General features: G+C 38.3%; 1 protein-coding gene across 7 annotated transcripts in view; it reads left to right on the top strand.

Annotated features, from left to right (window-relative positions):
- The window catches only part of si:ch73-103b11.2 (protein outspread), a 109,608-nt gene that overhangs the window by 72,139 nt on the left and 12,469 nt on the right, over positions 1 to 25,000 (top strand). For 6 of the 7 annotated variants that reach the window (XM_056451217.1, XM_056451211.1, XM_056451216.1 and 3 more), the window contains exons 13-23: positions 4,128 to 4,237; positions 4,545 to 4,583; positions 10,405 to 11,131; positions 11,724 to 11,840; positions 12,755 to 16,435; positions 17,722 to 17,869; positions 21,975 to 22,080; positions 22,190 to 22,349; positions 23,462 to 23,569; positions 24,139 to 24,225; positions 24,308 to 24,473. In XM_056451217.1, the coding sequence (XP_056307192.1) occupies positions 4,128 to 4,237; positions 4,545 to 4,583; positions 10,405 to 11,131; positions 11,724 to 11,840; positions 12,755 to 16,435; positions 17,722 to 17,869; positions 21,975 to 22,080; positions 22,190 to 22,349; positions 23,462 to 23,569; positions 24,139 to 24,225; positions 24,308 to 24,473 (5,449 nt within the window). The remainder of the gene's footprint in view (positions 1 to 4,127; positions 4,238 to 4,544; positions 4,584 to 10,404; positions 11,132 to 11,723; positions 11,841 to 12,754; positions 16,436 to 17,721; positions 17,870 to 21,974; positions 22,081 to 22,189; positions 22,350 to 23,461; positions 23,570 to 24,138; positions 24,226 to 24,307; positions 24,474 to 25,000) is intronic. The other variant, XM_056451212.1, reaches the window with a different exon arrangement.

Genomic DNA, 25,000 nt, shown 5'->3' with positions numbered 1-25,000 from the left:
AAACAATTGTCATCACTTATGTAAAGGTATTACAGTGTGTTTGGGTGAGATGTGTTTTGTTTTATTTTGTAAACTACTAATGACATTTTTTTTTTAATTGAACAGATTTGATATTTAGAAACTTTTTGTTATTTAAAGACTGGAGAATTTTCAAGTAGTTATTTCATTTTTAGTACAATGTAATGTAATATAATGTAAAATAATATAATATTACTTAATATAATATAATACAATATAATGTAGTGTAATATAATATAATATAATATAACATAATATAATATATAATACAAAATAATGTGGTGTAATGTAATATAATGTATAATATAATATAACATAATATAATGTAACATAATATAATATAATATAATAAAATGTGGTGTAATGTAATATAATGTAACATAATATAACATAATATAATGTAACATAATATAACATAATATAATATAATATAATATAATGTGGTGTAATGTAATATAATGTAACATAATATAACATTATATAATGTAACATAATATAATATAATATAATATAATATAATATAATATAATATATAATACAATATAATGTGGTGTAATGTAATGTAATGTAATATAATATAATATAACATAATATAATATATAATGCAATGTAATGTGGTGTAATATAATGTAACATAATATAATATAATACAATATAATGTAGTGTAATGTAATATAATGTAACATATAACATAATATAATGTAACAATGTAATATAATATAATATAATGTATAATATAATATAATATAATATAATATAATATAATATAATATAATATAATATAATATAATATAAAATACAAAATAATGTGCTGTTATGCAATATAATGTAACATACTATATTATAATAATATATAATGTAACATAATTTAATATAATGTAGCATAAAATAACATAGCATAACATAACATAGCGTAATGTAACGTAACATAACATAATGTAACATAATATAATTTATCGATAAAATATGTATACAATATAAAGTAATATATTATAATATAGGTGAAACAGTGGCGCAGTGGGTAGGGCTGTCGCCCGACAGCAGGAAGGTCGCTGTTGGAGTTTGCATGTTCTCCCCGTGTTCGCGTGGGTTTCCTCTGGGTGCTCCAGATTCCCCCACAGTCTAAACTATAGGGGAATTGGGTAATCTAAATTGTCCATAGTGTATGTGTGTGAATGAGAGTGTATGGGTGTTTCCTAGAGATGGGTTGCAGCTGGAAGGGCATCTGCTGCGTAAAACATATGCTGGATAAGTTGGCGGTTCATTCTGCTGTGGCGACCCCTGATTAATAAAGGAAATGAATAATATAATGTAACATACAGTAATATAATATATTATAATATAATATGTAGATATTATATAGTATAAAATGGAAACATATATAAAAGTTGATTTATTAAATGAAAAGTATTTAAAGTCTATCAAGTTTATGCTGTAAAAATGTCTTACTTTTAAACAAAATTTTCTAATTTTACTTAAATGTTATTGAGAAACTTTTTTTTTTTTTCATTTAAAAAGGTGTCTTGTTTTATATAGATTTTTAGACACAATACCAGTGTTTTTACTTTAGAAGAGAAAAACCCTGTTGTCATTTTCTAAAAAAAAACTGCTCAAGATTAGAGAGTGTTTTTACTTCAAAGTTTGGAGGAAATATTATCAGACCTTTATATAATAAAACAAATATCAGAATCAGAATCAGAAAGAGCTTTATTGCCAGGTATGTTCACACATATGAGGAATTTGTTTTGGTGACAGAGCTTCTACAGTGCAACAGGATAACAGAGACAGGACAAAAAACAGATCATAAATATATTTTAAAAAATAGAAGTAAGTAGTGAATGCAGATATACAGATTGACAAGTGTATGTACGTGTTTATTACTATATACAACATTATATGTGCAGCTGTTATGTGCAAATTGTCATGTAAAGTGTGTTGTTAAATAAGTGTATATGTGTATAAAAGTGTATAGCAAGTAGTGATGTTGGTTCCACAATTATTATCATCAAGTGTTCATGAGATGGATTGCCTGAGGGAAGAACCTGTTTCTGTGTCGGGCTGTTCTGGTGCGCAGTGCTCTGTAGCGTCGACCAGAAGGTAAAAGTTCAAAGAGGCAGTGTGCTGGGTGTGAGGGGTCCAGAGTGATTTTGGCAGCCCTTCTGCTCGCTCTGGATAAGCACAGTTCTTGGGGAGTAGGAAGGGTTGTACCAAATATTAACGTTTTGCTCAAACCCGTACCTAAAAATTCCAGTATATCCAGAGAATATTCAGGTAGTCGCTTCATTTTTTACTTTACGTTTACTTTTATTTGACTTTATTATACATTTTACTTTATTTGAATATTTATTTATTTTAATATATATTTAATAATAATATAAAAGTTGATTATTCAATTAAAGATGTCTAATTAAAGTTACTTAATGCAGTAAAATTCTTACTTTTGCATTTATATTTATAATTTACAAACACAATTTGACTTGCAAATATAAATATGCAAATATAAATAATATTAATAAAAACGTAACCCCATGAATGTATCCCCATGGTAAAGACTACACTATGTCATGGATAATGTTGATTCAGAATTGATTCACTTGATCATCAATTGATTCACTGATTCAGAATTGATTTACAACTTAAAATCAAGTTTTATCATGACTTAATAAATGAGAAGTTTTCATTTCTAAATGTTAGGCTTCCACGCTGTTGTGTTTTATTAATAAATCTGTTGAGATGTACCTGATATTGTGCTTTTCGTGGCGTAAGTGTAGGATTCCCGGTGCTGTTTTTAAAGTTATTTTGGAGATGTCAGAAATAGCAGAAAGCTTTGGCTGTCTCTGTGTACAGACGAACAGCAAGGCGTCAGTGTCAAGAAATGAATAACAACTGTAAATATAACTTCAGCCTGCTATCTTTATGCTTTGGACAGAGAATGCCGCGGATAACGTAATGCTAAACTCCTGTCTGAAGCTCGTCTTCCTGTCTCATCTGCCCGGTTGTTGTTCTTGCTTCACTTTTATTCTGGGATGTGATTGGACAATATCTTTTTGGATCTGTTTATCGTGGACTAGTGTTACTGTGACATGCTTTTGTGATTTGTCATGATGTGGAAATATCAAGTCATTTTAAAACTATTTGTTAGCCTATACATTTTGTATTTTTTTCTGAAATTAATCATTCAATAAGACATAATAAAATAGATTTATTGCTTATACAAAGTTAGAAAATAGTCATGATATTTGCTGTATATTGCAATATTCCAATGTAAATAAATCAATGTAAATAATATATAAAGCTATTTAAAGTCTTTCAGCATATTTAGTATATTTGCTCTTTTGTTTAGCATAAAAACAAACAAAAAGTTGCCATCTTTTCAGATATGCTTACATTAATACCAATGTTTTAACCCTATTTGGTTGAAAACATTTGTTATCCTGTCCCATTTGTTGTTTCAAATGTTGAAATAACAAATGAGCCAAATAACAAATTTGGAAACAAGAAATTCTACATGAAATTAGGAAGAAATCATTACTAAAACAACACAAATATTGACATTTTACTCAAAACCAATACCAAGAGTAATATATCCAGTAAATATTGACACTTATATTCATTAAATGGAAAAACAATCCTATTTTAGAAACCATATTAGCTAAATAGGTGACACGGTGGCTCAGTGGTCAGCACTGTCGCCTCACAGCAAGAAGGTCCCTGGTTCGAGCCTCGGCTGGGCCAGTTGGCATTTCTGTGTGGAGTTTGCATGTTCTGCCCGTGTTGGTGTGGGTTTCCTCCGGGTGCTCCGGTTTCCCCCACAGTCCAAACACATGTGCTATAGGGGAATTGAATAAACTAAATTGATCATAGTGTATGAGTGCGAATGAGTGTGTTTCCCAGTACTGGGTTGCAGCTGGAAGGGCATCCGCTGTGTAAAACATATGCTGGATATGTTTGGCGGTTCATTCTGCTGTGGCGAATAAAGGGACTAAGCTTAGGGAGAATGATTAATAGTTAATTAAGTCTTTTATAATCCAAACTGATTGTGTTTGCAGTATTTCCTACAGTATACGCTCATATCAGTCTTTAATTGGTTGTCTTTGTTGTCTTCTCAGAGTAAAGAAGGGGCGTTCACGCTGTCTGCTATGACTTCTGGGATACGTCGTAACTGGATTCAAGCCATTCTGAAGAACATGCGGCCCACTGTCGCTCCAGATGTCACACGGTGAGCTTTTACATGGTTTTCTCTTTATATTCATTAGGAAAAAGAACAATACTCACCTTTTACTTTGTCTGTCAGTGCTATAACCGTGAATATATATTATTCCTGCACATCAGTTCACATCCTTAAATACGAAGCATCAACTTCCCAATTTCCCTCTCGAGTTTTCTGCTTTCTCCTAAGTCTATTTAACTTGAAAGTTTCTCTGTTTCTTCTTTTGTTGTTGTAGTATGTTTTTCTCTTTTCCTAGATGCTCACCTATATGACCTTTTTTCCTTGTGTTTTTCCTGCTTCATCCCTCCGGCCACAGGAAAAACGTCTCTCTGAAACTTTCAGTTCTTATGCCCAGGTTGGCATTTCCTCTTCTTATTCTTACCTGCTTGCTTTTGTGTGTTTATTTGTTTGTTTGTGTAGGATTGTTTGTGTGTTTGTTTGTGTGTGTGTGTGTGTGTGTGTGTGTGGGTCATACCTGTCGACATTGGGATGTAAAAATACGGGAGAAGCCAGGGAAAAAAAACATTCAGAGCAGTTTAATTGTGTATATACTGTAAGCCTAGTTGAAGCTGTTACAAATGATTGAACACACAGAAAACATTAGAAAATATTGAAAATAAAAAGAAAGGTTTCGCCTATTAAAAGTCAATGGCTTATACATAAATTTAAATCAAGTTATAAAATCTTGTTCACGTTTTATTCACTGTATTTAAACATGGATTAAAGTTACTATAGTTCTGTCTTTTCCTTTTAGCAGCAATAATGACGACTGGAATACTTTGGTTTAAACGACAATGAACTGTTTACTGAAGTTGTTATCGGTGTACTGAACCAGGAGTGAACTCCGAACACACACACACTCACACTGAGTCAGTTGCTAATAGTTACAGCCGCGTTTTAGTAGCGCTAAGCATAATTGGAAACTGTTCTTAAAGCAACATAACATATATAAATGCCAAGGTAAATAAATTCTCCTTTTAACAATGAAATGACAAGTGGAGCATTAATTAATCACTCTAGTTATATCAATTTAAATCACAACAACTATAGTTATTTAGTGTAGAGCAGCAAGGTGGTGTCACTTTAAGACTGACCAGATCTATAATAAAAGCATTCGATTACTTTCGTAACAATTTATGGTGTTTCCCAGTACTGGGTTGCAGCTGGAAGGGCATTCGCTGTGTAAAAAATATGCTGGATAAGTTGGCGGTTCATTCTGCAACCCCTGATGAACAAAGGGACTAAGCCAAAGGAAAATGAATGAATGAATGTACAAAATAAAACACTCCAGGATGGACATGTTTACATATTAAGTGTGTTTGTTTGTTTAAAAACACAAAAAAATCTGAAAGTGTCCTCTTTTGCTCCTCTTCAAATCGCTTGTACAGAAGCTGATCTGGGAACGATGTCTTGATCACTTTACGGATCACATCCGTCGGTCAGCACCGATACATGAATTGACTGATTCAGAGGTTATTATAGGCAACAGTCGACACACAGCTTTAATGGAAATGAAGTGAATGGGCCAGTTTTTATATTCATTTCAATGGTGTTTCAAGCCAAAATAAAGCGAGAACGTAATTCTTTTCAACAGCTCTTGCACTTAAATCACATTCAGGATCAGCTATTTGAGGTTACTTTCTTAGAGAGATAAAAAAATACAGGAGAAATAAGGGAAAATACTTAAACGGGATGATAGAATGGTAAAATACGGGGGAATCCCGGCCAAAATGGGAGGGTTGACAGGTATGCATATTTCACAGCACCATTTTGGAGTGTGTTAAAGCACTGCTGTGTGTGTGTTTAGTTTATCATAGTGATGCATTTTTTTCTACTAATTTTTTAGGGGTTTTTAACCTTTAATGGATAGAATGGTGCAGAGAATTGACAGGAAATAGTTGGGAGCAGAGAGACCGTAAGGGTCGGCAAAGGTCCTCAAGCCGGGAATCGAACTCGGGTCGCCGTGAGCACCATGGTGCTATATGTCGGCGCACTTAACCACTCAATTTACATCAATTTTAGGCCTGTAGCGGGGGGGGGATTGGTTGGTTCGAAAGACCCACCCCTCACTCCAGAAAGGTCCAGAATTTGTGTCATACATCAGTTATAAAGCTAATAAATAAGCTTATAAATTGTGAAATTAAACCATTGAAGAAGTCTTTAGGACCAGGCGGAATCCTGATTTTTTTTTAATTCTAGTGATACATGATGTACAGTAATGCATTCATTTTCTTTTTGGCAATCTGGGGTTGCTACATCGAAATAAACCACCAACTTATCCAGCATATGTTTTATGCAGCGGATGCCCTTCCAGCTGCAACCCAACACTGTGAAACACCCATACATTCTCACATTCACACACATACACTTTGGCCAATTTAGCTTACCCAGTTCACCTATAGCGTATGTGTTTGGACTGTTGGAGAAACCGGAGCACTCTGAGGAAACCCACGCCAACACAGGGAGAACATGCAAACTCCACAGAGAAATGACAACTTGCCAAGCCGAGGCTTGAACCAGCAACCTTGTTGCTGTGAGGTGACTACCCACTGTGCCACCACCCCACCCGAGATGTAATACATTTGTATTTTTTTAAAAAAAGGTAATGTTGTCATATTTCTTTATTTTAAATGTTCAGGAAATGTTTTTGACGCATCAAAAAGTGTGGTTATAATGACCATCCAACAAGCGAAAAATAGTGCTCAAAATGTCACTAAAATTCAGCATTTAAAATGAGGCGAATAACTACAAAAAGGTCCACTTTTTAAGAAAATAAGAACCATTTCTTTCACCAGGCTGGCTATGGGCCTGCAATTTAACACTTTATCTAGTTTGACATTCCAGCTGTTTCACACCACATGATAGCCAGTCACAACATGATTAAATGATGTGTGAGAATTTCTGCCTGCCTGAGAGGACATTTTGTCAGCTTCTACAGTGTGTACAAGGACATACTAAATATCATCATTGTGGACAGACGACTTGAAAACACCTTTAAAAAAAGTCATAAGTAGCATTTATAATTAAGTTTTCTTAGTAATCCCTTAATAGCGAATTATAAATTTGATTAATTCCCTACATGACACTTAAAGTCACATGAAGGTGCTAGAATTACAAGGGGTGATGTTTGGCTTTTATTTTGACGTTCACACCCTGTCAGGGTCTCCATCTTTTTGTTATGATGTTATACCGGTTGCATCTTTAAAATGAGATGAAAGAATATCATTGCATCAGTGGCCATTTTTAGAAAAGCCCCGAGTAGCACAGACACACATGAGTGTTTACTGACGTGTTTGACAGTAGTTGAATGCCTTGCAGTGACCAGATGCTTTTCCTCACCCTGCTAACTATTAATCAAGCCATCCTGTCTTCAGTGCTTTGAGTGTGTGTTTTTAGACTCTGCTTTAACACCGTGTGTGTCTGCGTGTGTGTGATTCATAATGCATTTTAAGATCGGTACTATTATGTTTACAACTACAGTGGCAGAAATAGGTATTGAGCACGTCACCATTTTTCTCAGAAAACATATTTCTAAAGGTGCTGTTGACTTGAAATTTTCACTGGGTGTAATTAACAACCAAAGAAACCCATATTATGCAAAGACAACAACATTAATTAGTTTATAAATTAAGTTATACTTAATAAAATAAAATGACACGGGTAAAAAGTATTGAACACATGAAGAAAGGAAGGTTTAGAAAGGCAGTGAAAGCCCAGACAGCAGCTGAAATTCGGTAGTTCTTCAGCAACCTTCTGCCCTTTGTCATTGTAAATGAATGTCAGCTGCAAAAACACAGCCAAGGAGACACTTAAATGGTTTCAGAGAAAGAAAATCAAGCTGTAGAATGGCCCAGCCAATCACCTGACTTCAATCCAATTGAAAATACAAAACTAAACTCAGATTTGATAGACGAGACCCACAGAACTTCAAGATTTTGACACTCTGCTGAAGTTTGTGGAAAAACTCAGACCTGTGACTTGGCACAGACCTGTGTAAGCTGCAGCACCAAAAAAGCCTTTAATATAAAGTATTAAATACGTTTCAGTAGTTCAGGACTTTCTCCTTGTGTCATTTTTTGTTATTACTCATTTTGCAGATTTTTACTTATTTTTGTTTGTTTGTTTTGTTTTATTTTCGTGTTTGTTTGGGTTCAAACCACTCGCATACAAAAAAGTCTTAAAAACAATTTTCATTTTCGGGTGAAGTAACCATTTAACTGCAGGTATCACCATTAATAATTCAAAGTAGGCCTCCACAATATATCGTTTCAGCATTGACATCGCAATGCAATAGACACATCGTAGAATATCAAGCAATTTCAAGTGCATTTAAACTATTTGAACACTATAAATTATCAAGTTTGACACTTTCACAAAGATTAATTGTGATTAATTATGTATAGGATGAAGACTGTACCATGTTATTTTACATTTGATTATTGAATTTCTGTACGTCCAAACTCTTAGACTCCACTGAAAACCATTAAGTGCTGTTTATTTATAAGTGCTGTAATGTAATTGTAAATTTTATGCAAATGGCCTCTCAAAAAATCATCCCAATCAATGTAAAATTCAGATTTCTTTCCAAATAGTCATCCTGTGAAAATATTCCTATATGTTGTTTTCAATCACGTGGTTCTGGTGACGTGCGAAATTCAGATGGAGGACAGGCAGTAAAAAACTAAATAGGAGAAATAGAAGTTCGTATTTTTGCAATTTATGCCATATTTCAAAGGAAATATAAATAGAAAATAACCACATATCTTGGGCATGATCCTTATATCATGAAGAGGGCCAAGTTTTCTACTGAACTAAAATATATTTGCCTGTCATCAAGGCGCTAGATACTGTATAAGGTATTACATGAAAAATACTATAGTAAATACCATACTGTTTGGAAGCATACTATAGATAATTACTTGAATTACTTGGATTGGTGCTGTCAAACAAATTATCGCGTTCAAAAAAAGTTTGTACACACTAGGGTTGGGCCGATAGACGATGCCATCGTCCATCGCCGATAGACATCACGATGCTGAGCCAGCATGGCGATCCTCCATCCCGTCGCAAACTCCCTAGCGAAAATTACACACTTAGGGCTCGTTTACACGAATGGGTCTTAGTTTTTTAGAACGAAAATGATCCACGTCTACACTAGAATTTATGAAAAGCCCTCCTTCCACACTATACTGCTGAGAACGAACATCATGTGACCACACACACACAGGCATGCGCTGCAGCAAACGCGCAAGTCTGAGCTCCAGGCAGTCAGCAGCCGGTGCTCTGTGCACAAAACCCTAGAGAGCAGTGCATGTTGGACAGTTTATCAAGGATGTACTGCTGGATCACATCTCACTATAGTTGTTAAACGTAATATTTAATTATTGTTGTCTCTATCTAATGACTCTTAGGTCTTTTAAATCTATCAGGTAACTTGTCACAGCGTCAGTACACTGCTTCAGTCTTTCACTTTCACGCTTGTACTTTTAGGGAAAACCTCAGATACTGCTGTTTGGTTGCTGTTGGTTGTGCACCTTTTTTACTGACCAAGTTTGTCGACGCCATTATAACAACACAATCACTTTGCCTGTTCATGCCAGAGTCACGTGGAAAAAAGTGATTGACAGGTGGTCATTTGTGTGTAACTTATCTTTATTTATTTATCATTTGTTTATGGGTAAAACAAAGACCATGCGGGTCAGGTAGTTGAAACGGTAGGCTACAAATAATTAATTCGTTATGAATTAATCAATTATTCATGAATAATTAATTCACCGCCACCTATGACGACGATGCCATCGTCTATCGCAATGTTTCACATTCGACATTGTACGATGCCAAATTGGTCTACATTGCCCAACCCTAGTACACATGGATGTATTAAATGAATATTTATTACCTGCTGCCTTTTCTCCCGTTTTTCTGCCAGTTTCTTTCCCCCCTTTTATAAGCAAAATGTTTGGAAGTAATAAACAACATAAAACAGGAACATTTTGATGTTCTGATAGTGATTCCTATGCAGAAGAATCACTTCCTGCCCTCCATCTGAATTTCGCACGTCGAAACAACCTATTGCAATATATATTGCAGAAAAACAAAGTATCGCAATGTCAATTTTTCCCAGTATCATGCAGCCCTAATTTAAATAGTGATCGAGTATATTGTTTTTCTTTTAGTTCCCTTCCGGATGAACGAACCAGATCAAATGTGGAGCAGAGCTTCATCCAACCCCCATCAAACTCTTCACAGCTTTCTAACAGCTCGATAGTTGAGCCAAAAAGGCCACACGAGGACATCACCGACTCTGCACCTCCTCCAGATCAGCGTAAAAGCAGAGGCCACAAGCGTGAGGGCCGGTCTAAAACCTTTGACTGGTCTGAATTTCGACCAGGACAAGAAAACGACAGCGGACAACCCTCCCTGAAGAGGGCAGACACTTCAGTAATTATCTCATCTTCTTCATCCTCCATTGCTTCCTCTCCCATCTCTAGCTCTTCCTCTCATCAGACGTCTTCCTCTATCACTATCATTAGCCATACTGAAAAGTTGCCACAGCATAATGAAGAAGAGGTGGTGCCGGAATATGTGCCGCACCATCAGACTGTACCTACAACAATGACCAGTCCAGAGACCCCATCAAAACTGCCTCAGAATGTGCCACAGGAACCGGCAGGAATGGATTTGAACCAATCCAAAGAAGTGCAGGAGGTCGATGGTCATGGAGTGGTCCGCAAAAACTCTGACGTCCAGGTGGAAATTGAACAGAGGTGGCATCAGGTGGAAACAACGCCCCTCAGGGAGGAAAAGCAGGTACCGATTGCTGGTGGCTCGCCTAACATATCAAATGTGTCTGTTGGAGAAAGAGCCTCTCCACAAGAGAAGACCGGGAAATTGGAAAAAGAGGTAAAGAAACATCTGTGTTTATTTCTTGTAGCATTGTAGCTGACTTCAAATTCTAATCTTATTCAGACCCTCCAGGATTCGCCACATGAGATTATCAACCGATAAACTTCTAAATATATTGAATATAAGCATGTGTCCTCAGCATACATTCTCCATCTTGCGCTCTCGTGCTCACACAAGCAGAGACACAAATATACACACATAGGCATGCACACTCTGCCTCATTTCCATCATGTTTTAATAGCTGTCAAATACCAGACAAGCATTTATTTTCATTTCAAGTTTTAAATGTATTTGAATATTTATTTAATTAAATGTTTAGAGTTTGCTATTTTCTATTTGCTGCTTTCTATTTTCTCTCAGTGTTTTCTTTGTATAAATTACAGAGATCAGTAGTTCTTCAGGTCAAAAAAATGAATAATTAATTAAGATGTGTAAAATTTGTTTATATTTTCATAGCAAAACAATAAAAGAAATGCAGCAAAATGTTCCGCAGAATTCGTGAAAACGCTAAAACTAAAAAGAAAAATCCATCCGCAAAATCCTGGAGGGATTTCTAATTGCATTGCTTTCATGTTTTCTGATGTCTAAGCTGGGTCAGGCACAAAGAGAGCTGGCCAGACTCCAGGAACAGAACAGTATCTTACAAGACCAACTTCAGGATGCACGTGGGAGAGAGCAGAATGCCCGGGAAGGATACGTACTTCAGGTACTCAAACAGAACTAAACCTAAGCAGATGTTATAATTAATATTATCATAATAGCAAAAATATGACTCTTGGTTTTTTAATTGCAAAAATAATTTTGGGGTGCTAAAGATACTCTCAGCATGTGTGCTACTAACTGATCTGTGATGTCTGTCTTTTCCTGGGCTCTGACTGGGTTTTGGTTAAAATTCTTGTAACCAAACCACAGGTTTGCTAAATATAACAATGTAAACATTTGACAAGCTTTCGACTGTGCTTTTCCATGTCTTTAGTCTTGTTGTCCATTTTATCTTCTGTCATCTTTTGCCTTTGGTTCTCATTCTGCTTTTTATTTTCCTTTAGTTTCTGTGTTATAATATGGTCTAGAGCAGGGGTCTCCAATCTTGTTCCTGGAGGTCCGGTGCCCTGCAGGGTTTAGCTCCAACTTGCCTCAACACACCTGCCTGGGTGTTTCAAGTATACCTAGTAAGACCTTGATTAGCTTGTTCAGGTGTGTTTGATTAGGGTTGGAGCTAAAATCTGCTGGACACCGGACCTCCAGGAACAAGTTTGGTGACCCCTGGTCTAGAGTTACACCATCCTTTTCTTCTTTTTTCCATCTTTTTGAACATTGTCTATTATATCATCCATTAACACAAGGTTGCATTTCATGGTTGCATTTCATAGTATCTTTAGAGCACTCATTTCCTTTTAAATTGTGTTGTTCACATCTTCCCTCATTTTTTGAGCACCATTTCTCCATCTTTGATGTCATCTTAGAAAAGCACAGTGGAAAGCTTGAGTAAGTATGTAACATCAGAAATATTCCAGGCTGCCCAGCCACAGCCCAGAAGATGTTATACATCGTAAATGGTATGTGGCCACAAAAAAGAAGACTTCCTTTTACTAATTTCACTTTCCTTTTAATCTCTTAAAGAGTGACACGTCCATTGCAAAAACTTCATCTGATGCTGCCGTGTCCACCTCCGTTCATAAAGCGCCATGGCAGCGTCTAAGCAAACTAAACCAGGATCTAAAGTCTGAGCTGGAGTCTCAGCGGCGAAAACAAGATAAGGCCAAACACCAAGTTAGCAGCTTGCGTCGTAGCTACAGTGAAGCAAAAGATATAATAGGACATCATGAGGCAGAAATCGAAGCCTTGGAAGAAAAACTAACAGCTGCTATGGCAGAGATTGTAGTGAGTGAGCAGGCTGTAGCACGAATGCGCAGCGATCTGAAAATTGAACGAGTTCGTTGTCAAGAGCGTGAGGAAGAATGGACACGAAATGAAACAACATTACGGTCGCAACTTCAAGATAGTGAAGAACGTCTTCGGCAAGTGGAGGCCAGTTTGCTAGAGAAGAATCAAGAGCTGAGGCAGCTCGAGCAGCAGCAAGCTTTGCAGAGGGACCAGCATAGAGAGATGCAGAGGTTACAGGAGAGACTCTCTGAGGTTACAGGACGTCTGATTTCCATGGAGGAATCTCAGACTATGAGGGAGGAGCGGGAGAGAAAAGAGCAGCGGAGCCTGGAGGAGAAACATGAGCGGGAACGACAAGGGCTGACTCGAAGGTTGGCAGAATCTGAAGAGAGGAGGCAAGAAATAGAGGAGCAATTGCAAGAGGCTCAAGAACAGGTGGAGGCACTGCTGAGAGGGAGCAGTGGGATGGAAACTGTGGGATTGAGTGAGAAAGTGCATCGTCTTCAGCAGGAGTTGGAGGCACAGACTGATATGGTGGGAATGCTGCGGGAAAGTGTGAGGAGGCTGGAGGAGGAACGTGACCAGCTTACTTGCCGCTGTCAGGAACTTCTCAATCAGATTGCAGAGGCTGATCGAGAGGTTGGAAAGCAACAGGCATGTTTAACAACGGTGGAAACAGACTTTCACTCCCTTGAGAGCTCATACGAGCATGTATCTGAGGAATTTGCTAGGATAAGTCATGTGCTACGAGAGAAAGAAGAGGAAGTGAAGCAGACAAAGGAAATGTATAAGCAGCTTATCAGACAAAAGGAACAGGACTTGAGTGAAGCCCTCATAAAGATGGCTGCCTTAGGCAGTAGTTTAGAAGAAACAGAACTTTGCTTGCAGCAAAAAGAAGAACTACTTTCTAAAATGGAGCGTGACTATCCAGGACTGGTAGAGTCCCGAAGAGCAGAACAGGAGCTGCAGGCAAAACTGGTAGTTGCAGAGGATCGAATCGCTGAGCTGGAGGAACACCTCAATGCCCTGCGACTGGGATATGCAGATCTCAGAATGCGACGTTGTCGTTCTCAGGAAGACATGCTTGAGAGTTTGAAGGAGATTGAACACGAAGTTTCCTTATCCTCAAGTACGTCCCAGCTTCTTGCTAGAAGCAGTTCAGAGACTGAAATGTCCTTAGTAAAGCGACAGAGGATTCGTTTTTCCACTATCCAGTGCCAAACCTATCACCGGTCCCTGGGAGCAGACAAGTTTCAGACAGAAAACACATCTTTGGATCTTACACAAGATTTGAGTCTAGACCACATGCATGACCTGAGCCTGACCCAAGATATTAGTGTAGTCAGTGACAATTCATTTCAGCAATGCAGAGATCCTGAGAAGTTCATCTCCATCATACATGCTCTTGAAACCAAGCTATTAGCCACTGAGGAGAAACTGCGGCACCTTACGGATAAGATAAGGGACCAGCCCAATCTTTCAGCAGTGCAGGAACATCTGAGTACTAGAGCTACCATGGAGGACTGGACAACTAAAACCTGTGATGACTTGCCAATGGATGAACTCAGCCAAAAGTCCCTAAACAAGACTATCAGTGAACATGACAGTGGTGAATATGAGAAGGCATTGGCACTGGTAGAGTCTTGCACAGAAAGAGTCAGAGAGATTCTCAGTAATCAGAATGAGACCAGTTCTGCTGAATCTCTGATTTGTACACTTGCAGAAGTAGAGAAAAGGCTGGTTTGTGCCACCACATTCCTAAGGAAAGGCCACACATTATATGAGTCGTGCCACATATTTGATGCACCAGATGTGCAGTCGATGAAGGGAAGTATTAAGCTGTTTACCAGAACATTATGCTTTGAGGCTGAAGTTCTGGAGAAGATGGGGTTCTCTTTGCAGGACCTGAACTCTGATATTATGGCAGCCCTGAACTCCATTCACAAGGATGCTGAAAACATTAAGAAGAACAATGATGGCTGTCTCTCAGTTGTTTATGCTGATGTGCTTACAAGGAAACTTATGCTAGAAACTATGTTCTTGTCAGAGATGGACAAACTAGAGACAGGAAAACTAGTAAATAGTGGTTTTTCACAGGATGCCATCAAGAATGCATGCATTAGTGCTGAGCTTGCATATTCACTTCAGAACTTAACAACGAATTTCCAGGACAAATTTAATGAGCTTCAAAAGGACTTGATTCAGGCTAATGATACCTTGAAACAAAGGGACTTTGCTCTAAAAGATGCTGTTAATAAATCAAAGCGTACTTGCTTTGAAAGCATCCCCCAAAGTACGAGTGATCCTCTTGTTGATGATGATGCCCCTCCTGAACTTGTTCCCTATATGGAGCAGATTGAGATGGAGGAAGCTCAGAGTTTAGCTGCAGAGATTGTTCATAGACATTTAGCAGGTGGCATGCTGTCCCACAGTGCCGAATCAGAATCACATCTCCAAATGGGCTGGGAAAATCTTATTGCTGAGCTGAAGAAGCAAGCCAAAGCTCTACGAAGTATTGCTCAGGAAATTGAGAAGATCTGCGAGGAAGGAGAAATTAATTCAATTTCTAGACTTGCAGAGGCAATCCAATTAAGTTCATGCTGCAGCGACTCCAGCTCTGTTTGCATGCGAGAGGCTTTGATGCAAGTGCAGGTCGCGTATGTTTCTTGCAGGTTGAGAGCGGGGCACACAAGGGAACTTTCCCTGTGTCAGGAGACCAGCCGCAACATGGCAGCGCTCGTCCAGGAACATGCAGAGAGTGTTGCTGCCATCCAAAAGCACTACCAGAGCTGCTTGGAGAAAGAGCATCTTAGCTTCACAGGCACTATCAGTTCATTGCAGGAGGAGAATGACATGCTGCGGGGGGAGCTATCCTATAAGCTCCGAGAGCTGCAAGAGCAACGGCAGAACCTGTCCCAGCTGGAAGAGGCATTTCATAGGGAGAAAGAAGAGCTGAAGTGCAGACATGCAGATGAATTTGGAAGGGCAGAGCAGGAGCAGATGACCAGAGAACTTGATCTTATGGACCGTGCTGCCAATAGCCAACGCAAACTGGAGACCCTGCTGATAGAAATGGAAGACTCCGAGCTGAAGCATAAGGAACATCTCCAAAAACTTCAGCTTGAATTTCAGGGTAAGATCCAGGAGCTGGAACACGCCAATAGAGAGGAGCTCTGCAAGCTGAAAAAAAGCTACAGTCAGACCATCTGCTCACTGGAGAACAAAGGTGAGGCCGACAAATGTCCAATGGAGGAAGGCGAAGGATCTGATTCAGTAGCATGCAGGGAGTCCCTGCTCCGAGTCCGGGAGCTGGAAATGCAGTTGAGCAGCATGAGAGAGGAGCTGGAACAGAAACCACTGGATGGAGATCTGACCAGCCTGAGGGAAAAGTACCAGCGAGACTTGGACAGTCTCAAGGTTTAACTTTTTCACTTTTCAGATTTAGCGTCACACCCATTCACCTCCATTGTGCCATCTTTGTAGGACCCTCAGTTGCTTGTTCCTATTAGTTTGGGTTGCAGTGGTTTTATTGCACTTGTTTTAAACAAGTATCAGAAATGGCATGCTTTTTCAATTACAAGCCGGCTCAATTATGAATAATATATGTCAGGTGGATTTGTAAAAAGAGTACCACTGCAACCCTGTAGCCTCATGACCATAATGCTTTCCTATTTTTCCTACGCTGTAGTGCACATTAGGAGCACTGGGAGTCTTGAGCACACAAAATGATGCACCTACCACAAATTTCTTTCACTGAGGACTTCCCCTGTTCAAAGCACCTTGTGTTTTTATAGTCTTAGCATTGTAGTTTCCGGTGTTTAATGTGTGAGTCTGAGTGCATGCATTTGCTCTAGTTGATCCCTATTAATCACTCTACTTTCTTTTCACTCCTTTACGCTGTCATCTGTCATTACGAGCGAATGTTTAAATGACAAACAAGGTCATTTTAATCATTCATTTGTCACTTTTGCTCCATAAGTATGTGAGAACCATAGTTGGCTTATAGCATTGTTTGAGAATAGGGCTGGGTAACCATTGGTTTTCTAATTGATTTAATGAATGAAATCCCAAGATCAGTCCTTTGCTTTATGCCATTTTAGTAAATGCATGAACAGAATATACAAAAACTACAAATGTACAGTAGACTTTTTTTTTGTTTTTGTTTAATAAATACTTTTTAGGGGGTTTCACCTTTATTTTGATAGGACAGTGGAGATTTACAGACAGGAAAGTATGGGGAGCAAAGATAAAGGGAAGGGTCGGCAAAGGACATTGAGCTGGGAATCGAACTCTGGTCGCCATGAGCACCTCGATGCTCATTGACACGGGAAACGTTGCACTCATTGACATACTCCTTGGAAAAACTCTGGAGTGTTACTGGGGGTTATTCCAAGACTTTTATGACTTATATAATTGTGTTGTAATCAATGTCAATGAAGTTACTCTACTGTATATGCTTCTTCACCCAATACAAGAGTTAATGCATTTTCTTTTACATGCATTTACCTTTACGTTTGCATTTTAACATGTAGTCCTATTTCCTAAATTAGTCATTGAAATGAATCTGAATCAAACTAATAAGTAATGAATCCAAACCAAATCATGGACTCCAATGCAGATACCCAGCCCTACTAGAGAGCCTGCTAGGATAGAGACATTGTGTTTATTTGTGTTTGTAATCTGTTGTTTTGTGTGGATCATAGGCCACATGCGAGCGTGGTTTTGCAGCCATGGAGGAGACGCATCAGAAAGTAATCGAAGACATCCAGAGGCAGCATCAGCGGGAGATCCAGAAACTTCTAGAGGAGAAGGAAAGACTGCTGGAGGAGGAAACAAACGCCACTATTGCTGGTAAAGAATCACTGTAGATAAAATGCACCAAATTCTCATTAAAACAGTTCATTGCTTGTTAACATCTAACATTATTATTTGATTCTTCAAACATTATTTTAAGCTGCCTGAAATTGAATGACTGCATAATTTTGTAAACAACTGATTAAAAGCACAGTATATGGTTTTTGCAGCTAAAGGGTGTGTATTCACATCACAACAAAGGCATATTTTGATAAAGCAATGACTAAGTGTTGAATAAAGGGAGTTGTGGTCTTATTACATTCAATGGGACTAGGCAGAAATTTTGAAAGAATTTTTATGGATGAGTAAAATATTCAACACTTATAAGCATGGTAAAGTGAAGCAGAGTAAAACCCTTTTTGTCATTTGAAAGACCCTTTTTCATTCTTTTTAACATATTTTATCTGTTTTTATGTATTTTTAATCATTTTTATCATTTGTTTTTATTTACATTTACATTTACATTTAGTCATTTAGCAGACGCTTTTATCCAAAGCGACTTACAAATGAGGACAAGGAAGCAATTTACACAACTATAAGAGCAGCAGTGAACAAGCGCTATAGACAAGTTTCAGGCGTGTAAAAGTCTAAGCAAAACATTAGTAGAAATTTTTTTTTTTTTTTTTTTTTTTTTTTTTTTTTTTTTTTTTTATAGAGAGAGAGAGAGAGAGAGAAAGAGGGCTCAGTTAGTGGTATAGCCAGAGAGGCAATTGCAGATTAGGAGGAAAAGTGGAGACTAAACAGTTGTGTTTTTAGTCGTTTCTTGAAGACAGCAAGTGACTCGGCTGTTCTGATGTAGTTAGGGAGTTCATTCCACCAACTGGGCAGATTGAATGTGAGAGTTCGGGAAAGTGATTTCTTCCCTCTTTGGGATGGAACAACGAGGCGACGTTCATTCACAGAACGCAAGTTTCTGGAGGGCACATATATCTGCAGAAGTGAGAGCAGATACGAAGGAGCACAGCTAGAGGTCACTTTGTAAGCAAACATCAGAGCTTTGAATTTGATGCGGGCAGCAACTGGAAGCCAGTGCAAACGGGTGAGTAGCGGAGTGACATGTGCTCTTTTGGGTTCATCAAAGACCACTCGTGCTGCTGCGTTCTGAAGCAGCTGAAGAGGTTTGATAGAACTAGCTGGTAGCCCGGCTAGCAGAGAGTTGCAATAGTCCAGTTTGGAGAGGACAAGAGCTTGAACAATGAGTTGAGCTGTATGTTCAGATAGGAAGGGTCGGACCTTTCTGATGTTGTAGAGTGCGAATCTGCAAGATCGGGCAGTTCTAGAAATGTGGTCAGAGAAGTTCAGTTGGTCATCAATCGTAACTCCAAGGCTTTTTACCATTTTGGATGCAGTGATGGTTGCTCCATCCATCTGGATTGAAAAGTTATGGTGAAGGGTCGGGTTGGCAGAGACTTCAAGCATTTCCGTTTTCATGAGGTTAAGCTGGAGATGATGATCTTGCATCCAGAGTGAAATGTCTGACAGGCAGGCTGAAATGCGAGCTGGAACCGAGGGATCATCAGGGTGGAAAGAGAGGTATAGCTGGGTGTCATCAGCATAGCAGTGGTAGGAAAAACCATGTTTCTGGATGACTGTTCCTAAAGATGCCGTGTAGATAGAGAAGAGAAGTGGTCCAAGCACAGAGCCCTGAGGTACCCCAGTGTATAGATGCTGTAGGTTGGACACCTCTCCCCTCCACGACACCCTGAATGACCTGTCCGAGAGGTAGGAACTGAACCATTGAATAACAGTGCCTGTGACGCCCAGTGACTCAAGCGTAGATAGCAGGATCTGGTGGTTTACAGTGTCAAAAGCAGCTGATAAATCCAGCAAGATGAGGACAGATGATTTAGAGTCTGCTTTAGCCAGTCTGAGGTCCTCCACGACCGAGAGCAGGGCAGTCTCAGTTGAGTGGCCTTTCTTAAAGCCAGATTGCTTGTTGTCCATGAGGTTGTTTTGAGTAAGAAAGTCTAGGACTTGATTGAACACTACTTTCTCCAAAATCTTGGCCATGAATGGAAGCAGGGATACCGGTCGGTAGTTTTCAAGTAGCGTTTGATCCAGGTTGGGTTTCTTTAGCAGAGGGGTTACCCTAGCCTGCTTAAATGAAGTAGGGAATAGACCAGAGTCAAGAGATGTGTTAATTATGTGAGTCAGTGTTGGTATGACTGCAGGAGAAATGGCTTGTAGGAGATGAGAGGGAATGGGATCTAGCGGACAGGTGGTTGCATGGCTTGATAGCACGAGATTGGACACCTCAGACTCAGAGAGCTGGGAGAAAGAGGTGAGCGTGTGTGGTGTTGGTGGTGTATCTTGCGTGTTTGTTGTAGGTGCAGCAAATTGAGCACTGATTTTTGCAGTTTTGGTATAAAAGAATGTAGCAAAGTCATCAGTAGTGAGTGTGGAGGATGCGGGTGGAGGAGGAGGGTGAAGGAGGGATGAAAATGTTTTAAAAAGCAAGCGAGGATTGGTGGCACTGTTGACTTTCTGACGGAAGTATGTCTGCTTTGCAGAAGTAACCTCAGTCGAGAAAGAAGACAGAAGAGTTTGGTATGTTATGAGCTGTTCAGGATTTTTTGTTTTTCGCCAGCTTCTCTCAGCAGCCCGAAGTTTTGAGCGATGCTCACGGAGAACATCAGAGAGCCAGGGTGCAGGAGGACTGGCTCGTGTTGGTCTGGATGTCAGAGGGCATAGTCTGTCTAGACATGATGTTAGCGTGGAGCAGAGTGTATCAGTTGCACTGTTCGTATCAAGTGCAGAGAGTTTGCAAGATGGAGGAAGAGAGTTAGAAACAATGGTGGATAGTCTGTTGGGTGAGAGAGAGCGTAGGTTTCTGCGAAAGGCAACTAGAGTAGGAGTGTGTGGCGGCTCAGGAGTAATGTGGATGTTGAGAGAGAGAAGGAAATGATCCGATGTTTGTAGTGGAGTTACTAGTGTTTGGTCAGCGAGGCAATGTCGAGTGTAAATAAGGTCTAGTTGATTACCTGATTTGTGAGTAGCAGAAGTAGGTGCTCTTTTGAGGTCGAAAGATGCAAGCACAGTCTGGAAGTCAGCAGCTTGAGGTCTTTCTATGTGGATGTTGAAGTCACCTAGCACCAACAAGGGAGTGTCATAATCAGAAAAAGATGAGAGAAGAACATCCAGTTCATCCAAGAAGTGACCTAATGTACCCGGTGGGCGGTAGATGACAACCACATTTATGCGAAAGGGGTGGATAATGGTGACTGCATGGAATTCAAAAGAGCTGATTTTTGGCAGGGACGGTCTCTGAGTGAATTTCCATTCTTTGGAAATCAGTAGTCCAGTCCCACCCCCTCTCCCTGTCTGACGAGGGGTGTGGGAAAGAGAGAAATTAGTAGAAAGAGCTGCATGTGTAGCAGTGTCCTCCGGTCTCAGCCAGGTTTCAGTTAGAGCCATGAGACTATTATTAATATTAACAATAATATTAACAAGTATTATTTCTCTTATACTTGTTTCTTTTATTCCTGTTTATGTAAAGCATTTTGAATTGCCACTGTGTATAAAATGTGCTATATAAATAAACTTGCCTTGCCTAAGACTGAAAGCTGTGGAAGAGAAATGAGCGGGGTTGTGGGGTTCTGTTTGGAGGTCTGGATTGATTGGACCCCCTAATAGTAACTCTGGGGGCCCCAAAACTGCACTGACCCTTATAATTTTCCTAACTTTTAAATCACTTGCTCCTGTCCTCAATCTGGCAACCTGCGCTTGCGTTTGTTTTGATCCAGGAGTGCAATACCTAGTTCAACCACTGGGTGTCTTACTGCACCTTTAAATACCAATTTTAAAAAACTGTGATGTCATTAGCATGAACACAGCACATACTCCACTCCATCGTCTCACTAGTTAAAATAGCTTATTTCTTTGGATTTGAACATCCTTTTGGGTAAATATTTGGGTATTTTAAGTCATTCTACTTTTGGTGCATTAAAAAGACTGCAGATTCTCATTCCTGCTGTTTTATTAATAAAAAAATCTTACATACTGTGGCTTTAATCGCATAAATAGGCAATATTATTACTTTTTATATAGTAGAGTTATACTAAAGTGTTGCTGTTGTTGTTGTTTTTTGTATGTGTGTGTGCAGCAATTGAGGCCATGAAAAATGCTCATCGTGAGGAGTTGGAGAAAACACAGCGGTCGCAGATGAGCGGTGTGAGCGCAGATATTCAGGAGCTGCACAGACAGTATGAGTAAGACAACAAGCATCACTATATCAACTCACTCAAATTCAAAGCATTTTTTCATGTATGCATGGATTTAACCTAGCGATTAACATGTTTTTACATTGTGTCCGTGTAGAGAAGAGTTGCAGTCTATCCATCGAGAGCTGGAGGTTTTGTCAGAGCAGTATTCTCAGAAGTGTTTGGAAAACGCACATCTGGCTCAAGCGCTGGAAGCTGAGAGACAGGCGCTGGGACAGTGTCAGCGAGAGAACCAGAAACTGCATATACACAACCAGGTCACCCAAAACTTTGCAAAAAGATTTTTCTAAAACTAAAATCACGCTGTTAAAATGAGAAGGCTCTTATTTTATCTTTTGGCCTGATGACTATTAATATTTATTTGTTTGTTTGTTTGTTTATTCTTCATATTAATATTATATTACTACAATTTATTTGTATATTTAATTTGTTTAAATGAATAATTATTAGTGTAAAGTTTGAGTAGGTGTCACTATTCCTCCCCTCCTGATTATGTTAAGAATTGCAAGCATTTTTGTAGCAGTACATATAAACACGACAGATAAAGTATTTTTCAAATTGTCATAAATAACTAAAGATAAATAAATTAATAAATATAATTTAAATAAAATAAAAACATAGGGTGCAACATACAGGAAATACAGGTCTACAAAATGCAGATCATGCTGTTAAAATGAGAAGGATCTTAATTTTCCTTTGACCTGAGGACAATCAATATTTGCTTATTTATTTGTTGTTTATTTGTTTGTTTAGATTAGATTCTTAATATTATATTCATACGATTTATTTGTATATTTAAATTTGTTTAAATCAATAATTATTATTGTAAAGTTTGAGTTAGTGTCACGATTTCTCCCCTCATTAGTATGTTAAGAATTGCAAGCATTTTTGCAACTGCGTTTTTTGTTGTTGTTGTTGTTTTCATGTTATGTTTAATAATGCCAATAAGCCATTGTGCTATTAATTTGCTCACATAAGCAAGTATGCAGTTTCATACATTTCCAGGGCAGAAATATAAACATTGTGTGTAGCCGTCTTTCATTTAGTTGACATTCTGGAGTCTGAAGGCTTTTACAGAGGGAATATTTATATCTTTTATTATCATATGCAAATCTAAAAATCGTCAATAGCCAGAAAACAAACACATCCCGTTGTGTTTTTAGGAATAAAATCAGGTAAATGATATATAAACAAACACCTCTGTAAAAATATTCAGAGCATTATGGCATACATCACAGCATTATAGACAGGAATAGAACATTTTCAGCAGGAGATATTTTGCCCTAATGGTGTGACGTAATGCAAAAACTATCAAAAGTGCATCAAATTCCCCAACGCAATTTAAACAACTCCTTTCTGTGTGTTACAGGAACTAAACCATCGACTGAATGAGGAGATCACCAGAATGCACTCCTGCATCAGCGGAGAAAAAAACACCTCTTCTCTGACTCAAGGCAAAGACATCTATAAGCTGGAGGTACACTCTCTTTAATTATCACCATCAGTTAAAGGTGTCATGCACAACATCTGATTAGCTGTTTTCATCCACCTATTGTTATGCACATGTTGCATATGCGCATTAAAATAATGGTGGTCATCAATAAAAAATAATGCACATAACTAAGTAGGATAAACTTTTTATTCGATAAGAAGAAACTTTTACTGATTCCAGTATGACATTAAAAAAAGTCATGTGATTTTGAGCTCATGTGCTCATGTGATGATAAAAATGTGTGTGAATGGACAAACTAGCAGGCTGAGCACATTGTAAAACATCTGAAATGTTGTTTTGGTCATTATAAGCGCCTCAACCATTTCAGTATAATTACCTTCAGAATAGTCAAGAGCGTCGGTGCCCTGTGTTCTCAAACGCCACCACGTGTCCATTGCATGTCGGCATTGTTTTCTGAGGCGCAAGTCAAGAAAAGCTTCTCCTACCGCATCAAATTTAGTTTTTACTTCTGATTTTAGCTGTCAGTTAATCAGGAAGTGCCGATTTTGTTCTCTTTGACTCATTGGATGGAAACGTTTGCTTTATTCACACAGGTTTTGCTACGAGTGAAGGAGTCAGAGATCCAGTACCTCAAACAAGAAATAAACTCTCTGAAAGACGAGCTGCAGTCGGCACTTCGAGTAATAGAAACACACACACACACACGCGAACACATTTAACAGCCGCCTGCAGGTTCTCATGTGTGTCCTTCATGTGTTGCAGGATAAGAAGTATGCTTCAGATAAATACAAGGACATTTACACCGAGCTGAGCATTGTGAAAGCTAAAGCTGACTGTGACATTAACAAGCTGAGGGAGAAACTTTTGGCTGCTACAGAAGCTCTTGGGGAACTAGACGCTGAGGGAAGTGGTGTTACGGCTGGATACGGTGAGATATACCATATATAAATTGCTGAAAGGGGAAGAAAAAAATATCTGTGTCTTTTGTAAGAATATACAGTTGAAGTTAAAATTATTAATATATATATATATTCAAATATCTCCCAAATGATGTTTAACAGAGCAAGAATTTTTCACAGTATTTCCTATAATATTTTTTCTTCTGGAGAAAGTCTAATTTGTTTTATTTCAGCTAGAATAAAGCAGTTTTTTAATTTTTAAAAACATTTAAAAGTCAATATTATTATCCCTCTTAAGCAATATTTGTTTCGATTTGTCTATAGAACAAACCACTGTTATACAATGACTTGCCTTATTAACCTAGTTAAGCTAGTTAAACTTTTATATGTCACTTTGATCCTTTAACTACCCCACCAATAAAAAATGTGGATTGCATTTCTTTACTCCTAATGTCACTAGTTAACACACTCAATGCATTTTATTCAACACATCCCATAATTTCTAAAATATCAGCCATTTGATAGAGGTTGATATGTCAGTTTATGGTAAAAGTAC

This window comes from Danio aesculapii, chromosome 24 (assembly GCF_903798145.1).
Source record: "Danio aesculapii chromosome 24, fDanAes4.1, whole genome shotgun sequence".
In the NCBI taxonomy this organism is placed as follows: Eukaryota; Metazoa; Chordata; class Actinopteri; order Cypriniformes; family Danionidae; genus Danio; species Danio aesculapii.
The sequence above is the reverse complement of the archived record's forward strand: the minus strand, read 5'-3'. Positions and strand labels throughout refer to the sequence as shown.